This window comes from Panthera leo, chromosome F3 (assembly GCF_018350215.1).
Source record: "Panthera leo isolate Ple1 chromosome F3, P.leo_Ple1_pat1.1, whole genome shotgun sequence".
Lineage (NCBI taxonomy): Eukaryota > Metazoa > Chordata > Mammalia > Carnivora > Felidae > Panthera > Panthera leo.
In genome coordinates, this window is record NC_056696.1 from 27742908 (window position 1) to 27762779 (window position 19872).

Genomic DNA, 19872 nt, shown 5'->3' on the forward strand with positions numbered 1-19872 from the left:
GATTATAGCTAATAATATTTTATTGGATACTTGAAAGTTGTGAAGAGAGTAGACCTTAAATGTTCTCACCACAAAAAAGAAATGGTAATTATGTGATGGGATAGAGGTGTTAGTTAATGCTATGGAAATAATCATTTTACAATATATCAATGTATTAAATCATTATGTTGTACACCTTAAACTTACAGTGTTATGTCGATTATGTCTCAATAAAGCTGAAAAATAACTTAAAAAGAAAACAAACATCTGAGCTAAGCAAAACAACAATCAAGGAAGGGTGCATAATACTCATAATTTTTCTGTATCTTGAGCAGGATGGTGAATATAGATGTCTATTCTGTCTAATTGGAATGTTATCTATCCATCTACCTATCTAATTGGAATGCTGCAACTGAATTATAAAGAAAAATAGCTAACGCTGGAATGCCTACACTCTTTCTACTTCAGAGCCTATATCTGAAACTATCCATATGTAAGATTTAAAAAAATATAACCTTAAGTTAAAGGAAAGAAAAATAAAAAGCTGCTTAGAGATCAAAAAGAAAGAGAAGACTAAGAGGAGGTTATTAGATCTGAGGATCAGGAGCTCACCTGTGACCATCAATCAATGGTTTCAGAAGAGTGATCAGGCAGAAGCTAGATTAGATTGGGTTGAGTACACATGAGGGCTGAGGAAATGATGGCCACAAATATCGATCAATAATAAAAGCAATCATAGTTACATTTAAATGCCTACTATCACATATCATTTTGAATATTTTAAACACACTACTTTAACTCTAATTTTATGAAACACAGAGCTTTAACTCCTTAATGTAAACGTGATCCTCATTTTACCACTGAGATCTGAAACTCAGGTTACTAAAGTATCCCACCCAAGTTTTGTACATTCTATAATCCACGCTTGAGAAAAAGACACACAGCCCGCTATTTCAAATGAAACCTTATTTTCTAAGATTTACTTCCAATTTTGGCAACTCAATTTTCTGATATTCTTTTATTTCTAAAACTTTACTACCATTAGATTTTTATATCAAGTGAGGGACCTAGCCTCTGAGATGATTCTTCCAAAGATGAATCTTCCAAAGGATTCTTTCCTCCCGGTAGTAATGTTCTTGTGCAACCCCTCCCATACAAAATACAGCTGACCTATATAAACAATAGAATATTGCATAAATGACAGAATACTGTTTCCAGGGCTAAGTCATAAAAGACTCTGTGGTTTTCATTTTACTCTCTCTTGGATTATCTACTCTGAGGGAAGCCAGACTTTAAAAAAAAAAAAAAAAAAAAAGGCAGCCCTATGGTGAGTTCTGAATGGTAAAGAACTGAGGCCTTCTGAAAAAAAGCACAAATTTGCAAATCACCAGAGTTAGCTATCCTAGAATTGGATCCCCCAGCCCCAATCCAGCCTTGAGATAACTGCAACCCCAGCTGACATCTTGACTGCAACTTCACACAATACCCTGAGCCAGAACAACCCAGTTAAGCTGCTTCCAAACTCCGGACACACAGAAACAACATGAGATAAATGTTTATTATTGTTTTAAGCTACTAAGTTTTGGGCTATATAGATAATCAATACATGAGGTAGATTCAAAAAACATTTTTATATCACAGAATGTACATGTTATTAGATCATAACCAACATCTTCTGCTCATCTTGATCAAAGTAGCTAAGATGCTTATCCCTATACATATACCAAATAATGGAAAGAAAACTTATGACAATTTCAAGCAAGTGATTTATTTAGCAATAATAAGCAAAATTGCATTCCCATATATCAAAGCCACCAACATTGTAATTTAACTCACACTGAATACCCTTGAGAAGGCATACAGCCACACTTTTAACCTGAAGCAGGTCTGACAGAATAAATCAGCATCTTCCTTGTCTAAGGATGCTATTCTGACGATAAAATAAAGCTGATAACAAATGCTCTCTTCTAACTAATTAAATCTATATGTCTCATTCTTACATTTATTGTGGTAACAGCTGTAAATTCTGAGGGCAGAGAGCAACCTCACCTCAATTTTTATAGGCCACAGCATCTAGCATAGTACAAATTTAAAATATACTGGTAAACTTCACAGACTTTGTAACACAAAACCTAAGTGTCCGAATCAGCACATCAGTTAATTTTTTTAAGTGTTAGCTATTATTTTTTTGAGCTTTTATAGCAGTTCTAGTTTCATGAACTATCAAAATGCAAACAAAGTCCTTCCTTAGTTTTCTCAATTTTCATTATCTTTTATCTCTACACAAATTCAAACCATTTTTATTTACTAGACACAAGAAAAGTTCTTAATGCTTTTGGCTTCCAGCTCTCTTTAACATGTAAGTTTTATACAGGTTGGTAAAACATGTTAGATTTCTGCCCAAAAATAATAGTTATCACAACATAAAATTCTCACGTTTGCTCTTAGTAACAGTTTGCCAGTTTAACTGAACAAAAACAAAAAGGAATCCAAAAGCTCTGCAATACTGCAATACTGTTTCCAATGTCTATAAAAATTATAAACATGGTTTCTTTCTTTCTTTTTTTTTAAGTAATCTCTACACCCAATGTGGGGCTTGAACTCAAAACCCAAGATCAAGGGTAGCATGTTCTTCTAAGTGAGCCAGCTAGGTGCCCCCAAAATGGTTTCTAATCTATCGGTCTCAGACCACTTCACAGCTTCAATTTCAGTACCACAAAACCTTAATAAATTGGGTATTCTCTGGAGGCTGAATAACATTTCCCACAAAAAAAAATACTACTAATCAAAATACATTTGTACTTAATAAAATACTACCATATTTCATTGAGTCTAAGACATTATCAATTGTTAAAACACACCATTATCTTATGAATCATTAAGAAAGAAAAGCATTACCAATTAAACTATGACATCTGTAAGATGAATCCCAATTTCAAAGGTGTTGGATAGTGAACAAGGCAGTGTACATCCTAGAATCTATGAAACACAGTAATTCATTTTGTCAAAAGGTAGTTTCTCAAGCAACGAATTCTTTTTTATTTTTAAGTTTATTTATTTATTTTGAGAGAGAAGGAGAGAGAGGGCAAGGGGGGCAGGGCAAAAAAAGAGAGAGAGAGAATCCCAAGCTGGCTCCATGCTGTCAGCGCAGAGCCCCATGCAGGGTTCAATCTCACAAACCCTGAGATCATGACCTGACTGACAAGAGCCAGATACCTAACCAAGTGAGCCACCCAGGCACCCCATCAAGCAATGGATTCTACAAGTCCAGCTACCATCATTTGGTTTCCAAGAAATTTCATGACACTTAAAGAGAGTCTTCTTAAATTAAGTACTAACACCCTAAAATGTCTGTTGAATAAATGAGTAAAAGTTACTTCAGTGGCTTATTTTTAATAATGATAGAAATTAACAGCTCTACTTTACTGAAGAGTATCTTCTATAGATCAGGCTCTTGCTGGTACTTTCATATATTATTACATATAATTCTCACAATAACCTTGAAAGGTAGGTACTATCCTCATATTACACACAAGAAAACTGAGGTTCAGAGAAAAAACTTTGTAAAGGCCTCACAGACAATAAATGAGGGAAATGCAATTAAGCCAAAAATTTAGATAAAATTAAAGCTACTTCCTCTACTGTCTTCATATATGAACAGATTTCATAAATCCTCAAAGAACATTTTGCTTTATCCTACTTGGTCCTCAAAGTTATTTTCCTCACTCTGTTAGTAGCCAAATTTCTTTTTTTTTTAATATTAATTATAATCTATTGTCAAATTGGTTTCCATACAACACCCAGTGCTCATCACAACAGGTGCCCTCCTCAATGCCCATCACCTACTTTCCCCTCTTCCCCACCCCCCATCAATCCTCAGTTTGTTCTCAGTATTTAAGAGTCTCTTATGGTTTTCCTCCCTCCCTCTCTGTAACTTTTTCCCCCTTCCTCTCCCCCACGGTCTTCTGTTAAGTTTCTCAGGATCCACATACGAGTGAAAACATATGGTATGTCTTTCTCTGACTGACTTACTTCACTTATTCACTTAGCATAATACCCTCCAGTTCTGTCTACATTGCTACAAATGGCCAAATTTCATTCTTTCTCATTGCCAAGTAGTATTCTATTGTATATATAAACCACATCTTCTTTACTTATTTGTCAGTTGATGGACATTTAGGCTCTTTCCATAATTTAGTAGCCAAATTTCTCAAATGGTAAGTACATACAGGTTGTCTCAATGACTTTAACCTCTTAAAACCTGGAAGATAGTTTGCAAAACACAATTTATATTCAGAATCCACCAATAAGCTCCCTTTGTCACATCCAAAGCCTATTCTTTTTCTTTTTTAATGTTTATTTATTTTTGAGAGAGGAAGAGAGCAGGGGAGGGGCAGATAGAGAGGGAGATAAGAATCTGAAGCAGGCTCCAGGCTCTGAGCTGTCAGCACAGAGCCTGACGCAGGGCTCAATCTCTTGAACCACAAGATCCTGACCCGAGCAGAAGTCGGGCACTTTAACTGACTCAGCCACCCAGGCACCCCCCCAAGGCCTATTCTTAATTCTCATTCTTACTGACCTGTCCACAGAGCATATCACTGCTAATAACCCATTTATCTCTACATCTCCAGTCTTGTAACAATGTATTTTCCAAGACTTCCTCTGTTTGCATCTTTACTTTTTTGCCTTACATACTTTCCCTTAGTGAATTCTTTAATTACTATCTCAATTATAATAATCTTATCTCTTAATACCATTTTTCAAATCCTAGCTCCTTCTCTACACACAGACATCTCACACATGAAATCAGCATATTTAAGATCTAATTTCATGAGTTTACCATTCCCAAAGGTAGCTATCCTCTACCAGTTTCCCTAGGTTTAAAACTTTATATTGAATTCTTCCCTCCTTCACTCCTTATAAAATGAATATTGAGGCACCTACACAATAAATCACTGTGCTAAGCACTAGAAAGTGATGCATTAAAAAATGTTTAATAGTATTACTTTATGCCTACCAATGATATTTTTATTTAATTTCAAATATTAATGATAATAAAATGATCCAACTACTAAAATATTGTGTATGTTTGCAAATTTCACCATTTGTAAGGAGGTTGTTACTTTAATGGGATATTCTGTGTTTAGCATGGCAGGTTCACAAAATATGCATTAAATTATTATTAATAATCACTGATATCATTAAAAATTTTAAATCATTGTAATTAAAGCTGGTTAAATAATGGTTTATTAATAAGTGTTCCTTACATAAAACCCACCATGTTAAATAATAGTCTCTAAAATGAAACAAAGGTTAAAGGAGAATTTCAAAATACTGCATTTGATCATTTCTTTCCCTAAAATATTTTTTTTCTCTAATACTGTATGTTTATAAATCAATTCTACTAAGGCTTCATAACAAAAGAGTGAAAGAAAAAAAAGTTACCAGCTTTCTTCCCAGTTTTTCTTCTATCCCAAAAACTAAAGAAACTGTCAAAAATGTTTAAATTAATCTTTTTATCTCAGCAATAACCATCAACAAGTAACAACAAAAACTTTGTGTTCTGTGAAATATCAGGCTTTTTTAAAAAGGTAAACTTCTTTCATCTTCCATTTATCCAACAAATGAATAAGCAATATCTAAGTTGTTTTTTCCCAGTTAGAGTTTCACTGATTCCCTTCCCCAAGTTGTCTCAAGAATAAATAAATTAGAGGGCACTTGGATGGCCCAGTCAGTTGAGTGACCTGCTCTTGATTTCGGCTCAGGTCATGATATCATCGTTGTGAGATTGAACCCCAGGTGGGACTCCGCACTGGACATGGAGCCTGCTTAAGATTCTTTCTCTCCCTCTCCCTCTGCCCCCCCCCACAAATAAATACATAAATACATAAATAAATACATAAAAATTAAAAGAATAAAATCAACTAGGAAACTGCTCAACTGTTAGTTTCAAACCACTAGAGATAGATATGTAATAATGGCTAATATACATACAACACTTACTACACGTAGTATTATTACTTACCACACATATGTACTAAGTGCTTTCCAATTATTAATTCAGTTAATTTCATATGATCCTCTAAAGTAGGCACTATTATCATGTCCAATTTAAGGATGAGAATACTGTAACACGGAAAGGCTAAATGACTTGCCCAAGCTCACAGGATTATTATAATAACTTCAATTTCAGTGGTCTCTAAAGCAATGTACTTTCTAATTTCTCCACCTATCAAGAACAGAACTGTTCAAAGTCCATGATACTAACCAAACAAATTCTAGAGAAAACATTTTGCAGCCCTCTCTAGCAAATATCTAATGGCAGTATAATTTGAAGTACTTATATTTCAAAACTCCTATTTCAAACAAATATATTCAACTCAAAAAGAAAGGTTTATAAAAAGATGTATGAAATCTGTGATTAGAAGTGGTAACTAACCTGCTCATTAACACTTTTGTTATCTACTATTATAAAAACATTTGAAAAACAACAGAAAGATATATCTCAATATATCTCAATATATCTCACTGATCACATTTGAGTTTATTACCTAAAACTAAAAAAAGAACTAAATCTGCATTCACTGACTAAACAAAAGAATAAGAAAACACTAAATTGATATCAAAGTAATTTATTTCTAGAGCTCTAGCCACATTCTGTGGGGACAAACATGAACTTTTCTTATTTTCTGCATTCATTCTTCAACCATGCTCTTATAAATTTCTTTCTCAACCTTTAATGACATCCCAGATAGATCCCATGGCCTTTTGGTCACTTTCAGTAATTTAAAAAAGAAGTTGCTAGGGGCGCTTGGGTGGCTCATTCAGTTAGGCATCTGACTCTTGATTTCAGCTCAGGTCATGATCTTAGGGTCATGAGATCAAGCTTCATGCACAGAGCCCACTTAGAATTCTCTCTCTCCCTCTCTCTGCCCCTCCCACACTCGCTTACTGTCTCCCTTAAAAACAAAAATTAAAAAAATTAAAAAGTTGCTAAACATGGTAGACACTGCCAGATGCTTGATGTTGACAGGTATCTATTACTCTGCCTGACATATACACAGTAAGCATTAAGTAAAATTATATATCATTACTATCAAATTTTATCAAATCTAAGATGTAATATACACCATTAATAGTAATTAATAGTAATATACACCATTATTTTATGTGCTTCTAAAAATGAAAAATGTATCTGCAAATTAACCTACAACACAACATTAATTATAAGACATATCCTGATTTTGGTATTAAAATATGGGAAAAATACACACTAAAATTGATTAATTAAGCTACTATTCAAGCCCTCAATATTTTCAGCTATACTGTTTGGTTTTCCTGTCTTTGGTCTTATTCTCTCCAATACATCTTCCAAGATCTAAATTATACATTTCACTTTGCACTGATCCCTCTCCACTAACCTCTTCTTTAAAATCCTTGATGTTTCACACCCAGGAAGTGTTTAAACTCAGCAAGGTACTCATCCCTTCACCCCTTGATCCCTCCCAGTCCACCCTTCCAACCTCACTCCATTAGTTCTCCAACATATCCACTAAACCAGATTTCATTAATATGCTTAGATACTTCCACCTATTTATGCCTTTGCCTAGTATTATTCTGTCTGCCTAGATTACCCCCCATGTGGAGCCTGCTTGAGATTCTCTCTCCCTTTTCCTCTGCCCCTCCCCTGCTCATGCGCTCTCTCAAAAATTAAAAAAAAAAATTAAATGTTTATACAGCAGTGATACGCCTCAGCAATGTACATTGGTGAGCAGGAAGCCAATATTCTTATCCCAGGCTCTCCTATCAGCTAGTTTCAAGACTCTGACCACATAATCTTGGCCTCTCTACCTCAATTTATTCATCTATAAAACAGAGAGGTTGAGAAGGTCTTTCTCAACTCTAAAACCAATTCTAGTATTAGAAATTAAATTTTCATTAAAAAACTGAAAAGAACTAAAAGTAGATATCCTCTAAAAACTCCCAACAATTCACTCAAGCTATTTGGTTATACTTAAGAATACACATGTGAATTTCACCTCAACTAAAAAAAAAAAAAAAATACAGCCTATAACTTAAATAATGTCTAATTTACAAGTGAACAGGGAATTTATTTCAAAACCACATAATTGTTCTTAGGTGGTTTTCTTACTATATATAAAAAGGTTAAGGACCATTTTTAATATAAATATTAATATTTAACATTAATTCATTCATTAATTATTGATATAAATATCACAGGTAACAGGAGTAATGGCTAAAATCAACAAAGCCATTTTCCAAGAAAACTTGAATTGGGCAAGCCCAGAGTGACAAATTTTAAGGCTCAGTTTATACAACATTAATACCATTGAGCTCTCCAGAGGAGAAATAATTTTTATAACAAATATATAGCTCTTACCATGTGCCAGGCATTGTTCTAAGCACTTTCTATATTTTAACTCCTTTAATCCTCCCAAAGACCTAGAACTACTATTATTATCCCTATTTTACAGATGAGGAAACTGAAGCACAGAGTGGTTAAGTGACTTGCCTGAGGTCTCTCATCTAGTAAACTGTGGAGCTGGAATATGAGCTAGGCAGTATGGTTTAGAGTTTGTTCTCTACGCATTTTGAACATACTAGCATACAAGGCAAAATAATAAGCAATAAAGTGAATCAGGGTAATTGTGTTAACTCAGCCACTAACCAAGTCATGTAACCCTGAATCACTTAACCTCTCTAAACCTCATTTCCCATTAAGTAAAAAAGGGAATTGGGCTAAATAATCTCAGAAATTCCTTACGGGGATAATTAACATTCCATGATCTATCATCTGGAAGCCAAATGCCACAACTGCAGCATACAACAGCTATGCCCACTTTATCTTCCTCTTTTTACTCTTATTACTAATATCTTATCTTTTTCTTATGGCCTCATCTTCATAAGGTCCTCTATTTACCAGCTGCCTATCTAATAATAGTTACCCTGATAATCTTGAGGAAAATATAAATTAACTCTGGCCTCCAGACCACACTCTACTACCTCCAAAACTTGCAGACTGAGACCTAGGACTGAAAATAGACCAGCCATTACTTTAGCAGATGCTCAAGAATAGGTCATACCAGGGGCGCCTGGGTGGCTCAGTCGGTTAAGCGGCCGACTTCAGCTCAGGTCATGATCTCGCGGTCCGTGAGTTCAAGCCCCGCGTCGGGCTCTGTGCTGACAGCTCAGAGCCTGGAGCCTGCTTCCGATTCTGTGTCTCCCTCTCTCTGACCCTCCCCCGTTCATACTCTGTCCTCCCTCTGTCTCAAAAATAAATAAACGTTAAAAAGAATAGGTCAGACCACATCAAACTCTATATATGTATAAATAAAGGAACTTATTTATTTTTCCAAAGGTAGTAATAAGAATTAAAAGAAGGCTATCCACAATTAGCAGTATCAACATAATCAATTACTCAATGGCTCTAAGACTCAATTTCCCCAATCTATAAACAGAGCTGACAACCTACCTTAATGGCTTGCTAATAAAGAGAAAATGTTTTTAAAGTACTTAACATAGTGCCTAATACAGTAAGCACTCAAAAAATAACATCTGTTGTTACTTACAATTCCTGTATAAAAGCAAGAGCTCTAGGAGGGCCTGAGGGGCTCAGTCGGTTGAGTGTCCCACTCTTGATTTCGGCTCAGGACGTGATCCAAGGGTCATGGGATCAGGCCCTGTGTCAGACTCCACCATGCTTAAAATTTTTTCTCTCTCTCTCCCTTAGCCCCTCTCCCTCCCTCTCTCTCTCTCTCTCTCTCTCAAATAAAATTTTTTTAAAAAGCAAGAGTTCTAATGTATGACAGATTCAATTTCAAATCCTACTTGGTCTGCTACTTGCTAGGTATGTAGCCATGAACAAATGATTAATCTAAAATAAAAATAATAAATCATCTACCTTGCAAAATTGTGAAGATTAAATGAGATTATTCTATGTGAAGCAGCTGACACTGGGTTCCTAACTGCTCGATAAATGTCAATTCCATTCTCCTTAATGACAAGCAGACCACATATCACCTAATTCAATTCAAAGAAAAGAGAACGGAATTGGGAATCCCCAAGAAGCCAACTTTTTCCCCCCTTACATCCTTTGCAGTGGGGGAAATACCTGAGAATTCTCACCCAAGAGATTCCCTATTCCCCTACGTGCTTCCTAAAACTGGAGAACTTTTTCTCAGGCCATCTTTGAACCTTCTGAAAGGAGTCCTGTGTTCTAAGGCAGTAACTCTCAGAAACCCTTTCAGGGAGGGGTGGCTGGCTGGCTCATTCAGAAGACCATGCAACTCTTGCCTTGGGGTCATGAGTTTGAGCCCCATTATTAGGTGTAAAGATTGCTTAAGTAAATAAACTTAGAAAAAATTAAAAAAAAAAGGGGGGGGGGGTGCCTAGGTGGCTCCATCAGTTAAGCGTCCAACTTTTGATTTCAGCTCAGGTCATGATCTCACACTGGTAAGATCAGCTCCGCACTGGGCGTGGAGCCTGCTTAAGATTCTCTCTCTCCCTCTCCCATGCCCCTCCCCTGCTCGTATGCTTGCACACATGCATTCTCTCTCTCTAAAAAGAAAAAAAGAAAAGAAAAAAAAAAGCAAAGAGAAAGAAAATGAGGAAGAAAGAGAGAGAAAGAGAGAGAGAAAGAAATAAAGGAAGGAAGGAAGGAAGGAAGGAAGGAAGGAAGGAAGGAAGGAAGGAAGGAACCCTTTCAGGAAGCTCAAAAGATCCAAATTCTTTTTTTAATAACACTACAAAACTTCACTTGTTTTTTTCATTCTCGTTCTTTCACAAGTAAACAGTGGAGTTTCCCAGAGGCTGCATGAAGTGTGATAACATGTCTCTAGTAGAAGGTGTGCTTGTTACACTCCTGTGTTTTAAGCATTTCTCAGTTTTAATTTCTAATACAACATGTATCAGTAGACACTAGAATCCTCAATAATTTTTAGGAGTTTCAAATGGTTCCAAGACCAAAAAGTTTAAGAACCACTGCTCTAAAGTACAGAAAAAGCCTACAAAGCACATGCATTACTCTGTGAATTATAACTTGACCAATTTAGCCTAAGTAAGTCACACAATAATCTAAAAACGTCCCACTTTACTGAATGATTACATTACAGCCCTTCAATTTTCAAAACAATCTCTTGTTCTCTCATCATTTATGAACAGACAGAACTATGTCTAAGGACTTATATCTCCACATTCCTAGTCTTCAGTCTTTGTAAATATTGCAGGTCACCCTCAATGAATAAGAGACTATATTTGCTTAATTAACATATTGTCCTCTTGTTACAGAGACGATGAAGTTGTAAGTTATGCTTACAGCAGGTTAATTATACTTTCCCCTGACCTCTAATAAATGAACAACTTTTTAAGAATTTTCTGATCAGCCCCTATAGACACCATACCTGCATGATGATGGGAATGGGTAACTAAATCTGTTCCTAGAAACAAATTAGATGGAAAGGTATAACAAAAAAAGTTTAAAAGTTCAAAAAGCTAAGGAGAAAGTCTCTTAGCCATTTACAAGTGACCCAAATTTATAACAATGTTCCAAGTCCTCAATCTGCAATCTTTCCTTTCTATACCATTTTTAATTCTGAAACACTGCGCTGACTGAAATACAAAGCCAAAACCAGAGGTGCCTGGGTGGTTCAGTTAAGCATCTGACTTTATCTAGGTCATAATCACATGGTCCCTGAGTTCAAGCCCCACATCAGGCTCTGTGCTGTCATGACAGCACAGAGACTGGAGCCTACTTCAGAGTCTGTGTCTCCCTCTCTCTCTGCCACCCCCCCCCCCCCACATTTGCTCACATTTGCACATGCCCTCTCTCAAAAAAAAAAAATAAACATTTAAAAATGAAACAAAAACAAAAAATACTATTGTTTTTTCTATTTTTTTTTTAAATATTTATCTACTGGGGGAGGGGGGAGGTACAGAGAGAGAGGCAGAAAGAGAAACCCAAGCAGGCTCCACACTGCCAGCACAGAGCCTAACTTGGAGCTCGATCTCATGAACTGTCAGATTGTGACCTAAGCCAAAATCAAAAGGGAGATGTTTAACAACAGAGCCACACAGGCACCCCATCTTTTCTATTTTTAAGATAATGAAAGAGCTTGAGTTTCAGGACAAATCTATCAGCCTACAGCAAATAGTAGAACCCCTATAAACAGCTGTTGGAATGAATGGATAATTTAAGGCATTTGTTCATGAGCTTTGTCTACCTGGCTTCTTTCAGCATTTACTAGGTAAAAGGAATACGTGAAAAGGCAAATACAACTGGGTAAGAACCCTAGTGAATTTTGACACTGCTCTCAATTGCAAAGACTAGTTCAATACCAGGCAATCCGCAAACCAGCTTTGGTTAAGCTGCACAACTTGAACAAAGTCTTCCAAACCTTTTTTAAATATCATATCACTATCAAAAACAAAAACAATAGCTTACTATGTACCTCCTCCAGTATATGTATATTTATTGATAAATTATATCCTTCTACAACTGTGTACATAATAAAACAGAATTTTTTAAATAGTTTCTTTAAAAAAATTTTTTTTAAATATTCATTTATTTTTGAGAGAAAGAGAGACAGAGTGTGAGCAAGGGAGGGGCAGAGAGAGAGGGAGACACAGAATCTGAAACAGGCTCCAGGCTCTGAGCTGTCAGCAAAGAGCCTGACGCAGGGCTCGATCTCGGGAATGGCAAGATCATGACCTGAGCCGAAGGCAGACACTCAATCCACCGAGCCACCCAGGTGCCCCTAAATAGTTTCTAAAAGATGAGATAATGATAAACAATTTTTATCTTTCATTTATAAATAGTACAAAAATATTTTCAACCTAAGAGATTACCAATACTTTTAGAAAACAACATACCTGAAAAGCTTATTTTTAAAAATCTAAGCTTAACATTTTGTGATATGGTATTTCAAAGGTCTAGCTTAAACTTCAGGAATTAGTTGATTATGAAACTTAATTATAATGGTTATAAATTGAAAAACAAACCACAAAGACTCAATATTCTTAACACATAATATATGTTTATGGTGAAGTTCACTATGGAAGACAGTGAACTTACTTCAGGTGTGCTTGTGTGGCTCAGCTGATCAAGTGTTGGACTCTTGGTTTCAGCTCAGGTCATGATCTCAGAGTTTGTGAGATTGAGCCCTGAGTCAGGCCCTGGACTGATAGTGTGGAGCCTGCTTGGGATTCTCTTTCTCTCCCTCTCTCTCTGTCCTTCCTGCGCTCTCTCTCTCTCTCTAAATAAAGTTTTGAAAAAAATCTTATTTCAAAGAATTATCCTAATTATTTTGAATTGGGGGGGGGGGCAAACTTCTTGTCAGATCTATTAGAAGTATGATTGTTTTTGTCTGTAATTTGGCTTACCAAAAGCTAGTACTAGAAGTAGAATTGTCAGCTCTGCCACTTTTTTGTTCACATGTGCTTGCTTTAGTGGTATTACTGTTGAGGTTCTTTACGGAAGTCTTTTTTTTTTTTTTTCAAGTTTATTTATTAACTTTGAGAGAGAGAGAGAGAGAGAGAGAGAGAGAGCAAGTAAGGTAGGGGCAGAAAGAAGAGGAAGAAAGAGGATCCCAAGCAAGCTCCAGGCTCTCAGCACAGAGCCAGATGCGGAGCTTAAACTCATGAACCATGAGATCACGATCTGAGCCAAAATCAAGAGTCAGAGGCTTAACCAACTGAGCTACCCAGGCACCCCTACAGGAGTCTTTTTAAGTCCTATCCATTTTATAAGAGTTAGTTTAGTCGAAACTAGGTAACATCTGTAAATTCTACACAACCATAAACTAGAATAATTGCTATTTGCTTAAAGTGAACACACAAGTAAGAAACCTATTAGCAATCTTTCTCTTTTTCTCAGAACACCTCCTAACAAGGCCATCAAACTCACCCATTTATTAAATATTAGTAAAATTTTGTCTTATGCATAAAAATGAATATAACTAACAGTTCTAGTATTATCTTCTCTTACTCAATGGGAGTTTTGGGTACTCTCCTTTGGGGGCCATGGCACGAATATACTTAAAACCCCTAGCCAGCACAACTCAGTCAGTCTCTCAAATGCTTTCCAGATTAGGACTGGATTTGAAGCCAGGACTAACTTTCCATGGTCACCCCAGGTCAAATAAGATTCTTAGGTTCTTATGATCTGGGCCTTCATCCAAAAGCTGATCCAAAACCAACCTTGAGGGATGGATGGACAAGTATAATCTTTCCAGGATACTCATCCTAACACACTTTATTATACAAATATAATAAAGAATAGTAATAGGTTCCTCTCTTATACAACATTCATTCACTCATTTAAGAAACATTGGTAAATGCCAGGCATCTTATGGACACAATCATTTACAAGTGTTATCTTAAATACACTATACCGTACTTTCATTTGCAGAAGTGCCCGAAAGAAAAAGTGGTTTGTGCCCCATCGGGTGGCCAAACTGGAAATTTCAAACAAGTTCTAGCAAGACAAGTTAACCCTAACTAATCAACATAATACCTTTGGGAAATTGAAGCTTGCAACACAAGTGTTCTCATGGGATAGTTCTATAAATGAAAATCACAATAATGTCAGGGCAATGTTTCCTTACAATTGAAGATAGGGATGTACCGTTTATGCAGAATCTTTCCTTTTCCAAATCCTGCAAAAAAATTAATCAATGACTATCCCTTTTATTTATTTAAGTTAAATAGGGGCGCCTGGGTGGCGCAGTCGGTTAAGCGTCCGACTTCAGCCAGGTCACGATCTCGCGGTCCGTGAGTTCGAGCCCCGCGTCAGGCTCTGGGCTGATGGCTCGGAGCCTGGAGCCTGTTTCCGACTCTGTGTCTCCCTCTCTCTCTGCCCCTCCCCCGTTCATGCTCTGTCTCTCTCTGTCCCAAAAGTAAATAAAAAACATTGGAAAAAAAAAAAAATATTTAAGTTAAATAAAAGTTTCAGTGGGTCAGTTTTCCACTCCCAAATTAAAATCTCATCAAAATTTTCTGAAAGAACTTTAATTTAATAATAGTCCTAAATTTGTTCTATCTTCTTCATATATCAAATATAATTAAGCCATTAAAAAATATAGAAATTTAAAGCTAGATGGGTCCTCAGAAAATATAGCCCTGCGAGTTTAGAAACCATTAAGACCAGTTCTCTCACCTTACAAAGAACCTAAAGCCCAGAAAGAGGAAGTAATTTCATCAGGGTCACACATCTAGGGTGACCTGACTCCCAATGCTTACACATCTATGCTCAAGAGGCTAGCTATCTATATGTGATCCTAGACAGATGACTTAACCTCTCTGGACCTTTGTTTCTTTGTCTGAAAAAAAGAGGAAGTAGATAGTGTTCAAATTCCCCTGAAACTCTAAAATCCTGAAATTTAGATACCTCATTATTTTAGGAACCTACTCAACTCCAGTATACACTGAAAAAACCATTCCTAATTCCTGAGAAACCAAAGCAGCACAGGACCCTAGGGATGAAAACACAAGTCAGCAGCCGAAGGCACGAAATATATTTGCTTCTTTTGCTAATATTCTGTAAAATATTAACATGGCCATACTAGTCTATGTGGTTGAAACTGGTCTGTTAATTTTGATTAATCAATTACAGAGCTCTAAAATTGCAATCACTGATTCTAAATTTTTTTTAAAGTGCTCTTATAAAGATTTATTGATGTTCTATTTTCTATGCCAAGATTTACACTCAAATAGATTACTGGAAACAGGGATGGTTTCTGCTCATTTGTGTTTATTCTCTGTAAAAGCTATTCACAAGTGGATCAAACAGATTTTCTTTATATGGTTTCTTCTTATTGCTCTCTTTTATGCTTTATTATTCTGCCTACGAAGATTGAGTTTATGAACTCCACAATTTATTTCTGAATTAGAAATTCTAATAATTTTTAGGTTATTTATGAGTAATAACACTAATAACAATTTTAACATTCCAAAAAGCAAAAACCATTAAAAGTTAAATAAAAAACTATGGGGGCGCCTGAGCGGCTCAGTTGATTAAGCATCTGACTCTTGATCTTGACTCAGGTCATGATCTCACGGTTGTGAGTTCGAGCCCCACACTGGGCTCTGCACTGGCAGCAGGGAGCCTGCCTGCGATCCTCTCTCTCTCTCTCTCTCTCCCTCTCTCTCAAAATAAATAAACTTAAAAAAAAAAAAAAACCTATGAACAGGGTGCCTGAGTGGCTCAGTCAGTTGAGGGTCCCATTCTTGATTTTGGCTCAGGTCATGATCCAGCATCAGGTTCTGTGCTAAGAATGGAGATTTTCTAAGCTTAAGATTTTCTCTCTCTCTCTCTCCCTGTCCCTCTTCCTCTACCCCCCTCCCCACTGGCACACTGTCTCTCTTAAACAAACAAAAACCTATGAATCACAATGGACCTTGAAAAGCTCTCTGGCCCTATATATTCTTATCTTATGGAAAAGGAAAGAGCCCTGGAAAGATAAAAAGATTGTCCCCAGGGTCTCATAGCTAACATATACAATAACTAGCATTTATTGTGTGGCCATGTATACACAATAATACACATAATTATAGATGTAAAACAAAATTTTCAGTTTCTATCTAATGCTCTGCTTATCTCAAATAAAATTTAATGTAGTGAAATGACATAAAAACCAAAGAAGCTCAACAGTTCATCATGGTCCACAGCACTAGAAAGCACCCTAGTCTAGACATCAGAGGTAATACCCTAGAATTTCACCACTAGTGCTTGAAAAACAAATTCAAGTGTCTATTGCATGAACAGTGTTTCATGAGCATAATCTTCATATATCAGAAACTACGTGTTACTGCATTATAAGAAGATTCTTTTCTCCAGCAACAGCTAACATCTTTTAGGATGTCATTTTTCCCCAAAGTTTTTAAGTTGCCAAAATGCCCAGACTCTGAAAACTCTTATTTATGCCTCTTTAAATATTTTCAAAGGAACAGCACCAGCTCTTGAGAAACAATATAGCAACACAAATCCCAACCCTATAAAGAAATCTTTTTAATGGCTCCAATTCACAAAGAAAAGTGCTCCTTATTTAATTGTGCCTACCAAACAATGAGTTCATCTGGGACAGGAGTTAGGTAGTAGGGACTCTGCAGAATAAAATTTCAATTAGCCACAATAAATGAAATTTTTTTAACACCTTATAATTGCCCCAGGAAAGATAATGCAGTCACACATGTGCTCAGGAATTCTGTCCCTCTGTAACCAACCTAGAGTAACCCAATTGGGGTTAGTGTCCAAAGGGAGTATATGAATGAGGAGTCCCAGAATTACTGTGGTCACTCCAGCCACAAAGCTGACATTACAAATCAAGAGGTAATTGCATTTTCAAACTAAATCTTATGTTACCCCTTCCAGCCTCAGCTACTCCAAATTAATACAATTCTATGAAAGTGCTGTAATACTTAAAATTAATCACAGCATACAACTAGCCACTATTACTTTTGCCCAAATCGAGCATTCCATACATACTATATGACAAGTGTAAGATGTTGCTTCAGCATGCTTTTCCTATGCCTCTGTGAAGAACTGGCAGTGGTGCTGAAAATTACTACAAGATGAAAGACCAATGCCCTCCTTTCAATAAAAACCATCATCTGGACTCTAGCCAAGGTTTTAAAACTGACCGAGTGTTATTGGAAACAATAAATCAAAAACTCCACAGGCTGAAAAGCTAGTCCCTTATTTTATTCTTACAAAATGTAGCCACAAAACACTAAAGAAAATTAAGTGAAAGAAAGCATTAATAATTCTGGGTGTTTCATTTCTGGCAATAATCAAATACTGTATGTTACAAGGTGAATTTATTTTACAATCTTCAAGGTTCTGTTTACTTACACCTCTTTCCCTGTCTTCCCCAATTATTACAACTGCTTTATGAAAAATAAACTTGTGCTATTGCCTAAACATCCTATCACTGAACTTAAATAGACATAGACAACTAAAACATTTTAATTCATAAAATGTAGCTAACATATTTGAGTTCGTATTGATTTTATACTCTTTGTTCCTGCACATACATAGATGTAAATTCCTGGAGGTTACAGATAAGTCTTTCTTTCTCTATCCAGGAGCTGAATTGCCAGTTACTGAGAATAACCTATTGCAGTGCTTAAAAGCTCTTTAGGTATCTTGCCTTCTGAAAATATATATGGGTTCATTATCCTTACTCGTTCCTATATTAATGTAAGGTTCCTCATCAGTACCTACTGAATACCCTCCAAGCTGTTATCACAGCAATTAGGGGGGAAGGGGGCCATGATATCTACAATACATAGGTATGTTTTAAAAGTACATTGTTTACAATACAGTACTTTTCTCCCTGGCTAACAAAATTTTAGAAAAGAAAACCTGAAAAATGTAATTATTCTCTTCTCTTCCCTTCTTCCTCTTCCTCCTTCACTCCATTCCAAAACAACAGGACAGTCAAAACCAGAGATGTGATTACTTTGTATACTTCATGCAATCAGTAAAAAGACCGTCACCGTCTTATTATCAAAACAGAATAGATGATTACAATACGTTTGCATACAGTAACCACTGCATATGTGATATACATTTAAATCAAATTTCAACCCTGTTACAAAGCCTTTGTCAACAGTGGGCAAGTGGGGAAAAGCGGAAGGGCTCTGTGGAATGAAGAAAATCGCTAACGGGGCTTATCTCGGAAGAGGATTCCTTGGTGAGAGGTGAGCAGAGAGAAACAAAACCTAACCTTGGCGAGGGGGCGCTCGCCCAGGGTGGGGACGAGAGGTCAGAGTGAGTGGGGAGGAGGGGATTAGCGCGGAACCGCCGCGACCCCGGGCTGCCCTCCCACCACTACTCCCCCACCTGCGGCTCGCCCTCCCACCACTATTCCCCAGCCCCGGCGGAGCTGTGCCCTCCCTCCCGGCCCGCCGCCTGCATATCCGTTACCCCGGCGGCAGCGGGGCTGCGGGGGAGGGGAAGGTCAGCGGGGCCCAGAGCGGGGCAGCCGCGGCGGGGATGCCGCAGTGGCTCCCCGCGGCACCAGGTCAAAGTCCGCCCAGGCGCGGGGAGGCAGCAGGAGCGGAAGGCGGCAGCGGAGGTCTGCACTGGCGAGATGGTGGCCCCTCCGAGTCCTCCCACACCCCAGCTGCTGCCGGTACCTCATACTGGATGTACTGCTTCCTCCACTCGGGAGTGATGTGCGCGGAGAGGTGCTCGGCGAACTTCATCCTGCCGTTTCCCCCTCACTCCCACTCCGGTCCAGCAGTTACTGGCGGCGGCGGCGGCGGCAACAGCGACTCCGACTCCTCCCCACATGGGCCCCGGCGCGGCACGGCGCTGCGCTTCTCTCCTCCTCCGCCGCCGCCGAGGTCTCCTCAGAGCCGCCCTCCCGCCATCTTCCTCCTCCTCTCCATAGCCCCGCCCCGTCCCGCCCTCTAGACGTCATCGCCATGGTAACCGCCTACGCCGCACCAACGAAGAGGGAGGGATAGGGGGCGGGGTTTGGGGGGGGACATTCCTCGAGGCGCCTCCCCTTCTGGGCCGGACGTGCTGGAGGCACCTCCCCTGACCTCTTCCGTCTGACTCCCGTTGGCCTTACAGCTAGCTGCTCTCTACCGCCTGCCTGGAAAGCGGTAGTTTTGTTATTGCAATTAATATTAACACGTAGAAAAAATAATTCACACAAGACGTTTGTATTTGCAAAGAATTGTGCAGTTTTTCATTTTAATATTTGTTCTTCATAAAACTCTTAAGGATGGATCAACATTAATCCAAATTGAGTGAGTAAAACAGGCTAAATAGTTAAGGACCAAATGTATTTAAAAGAACTGTATTTTACATGCTCTAGGTGCTCAATAAATGCTTGTTGAATTTAATTACAGACGTCAGTGCCAAAA

The 19872-nt window shown here is 37.7% G+C and overlaps 1 protein-coding gene across 3 annotated transcripts in view; it reads right to left on the minus strand.

The window, feature by feature from the left end:
* XPR1 (xenotropic and polytropic retrovirus receptor 1) overlaps positions 1-19370 on the minus strand; it is a 215134-nt gene extending 195764 nt beyond the window's left edge. The window contains exons 1-2 of one of the 3 annotated variants that reach the window (XM_042925578.1): positions 2878-3034; positions 592-668 (exon numbers count right to left, since the gene is read on the minus strand). Coding sequence is in view for 2 of the 3 variants with exons in the window: in XM_042925575.1 (XP_042781509.1) it covers positions 19135-19203 (69 nt within the window). In the remaining variant the exon portion in view is untranslated. Of the gene's footprint in view, positions 1-591; positions 669-2877; positions 3035-11399; positions 11665-19134 lie in introns of those variants that run through there. The other 2 variants (XM_042925575.1, XM_042925577.1) reach the window with 2 other exon arrangements.
* Between the last annotated feature and the right edge of the window lie 502 nt (positions 19371-19872).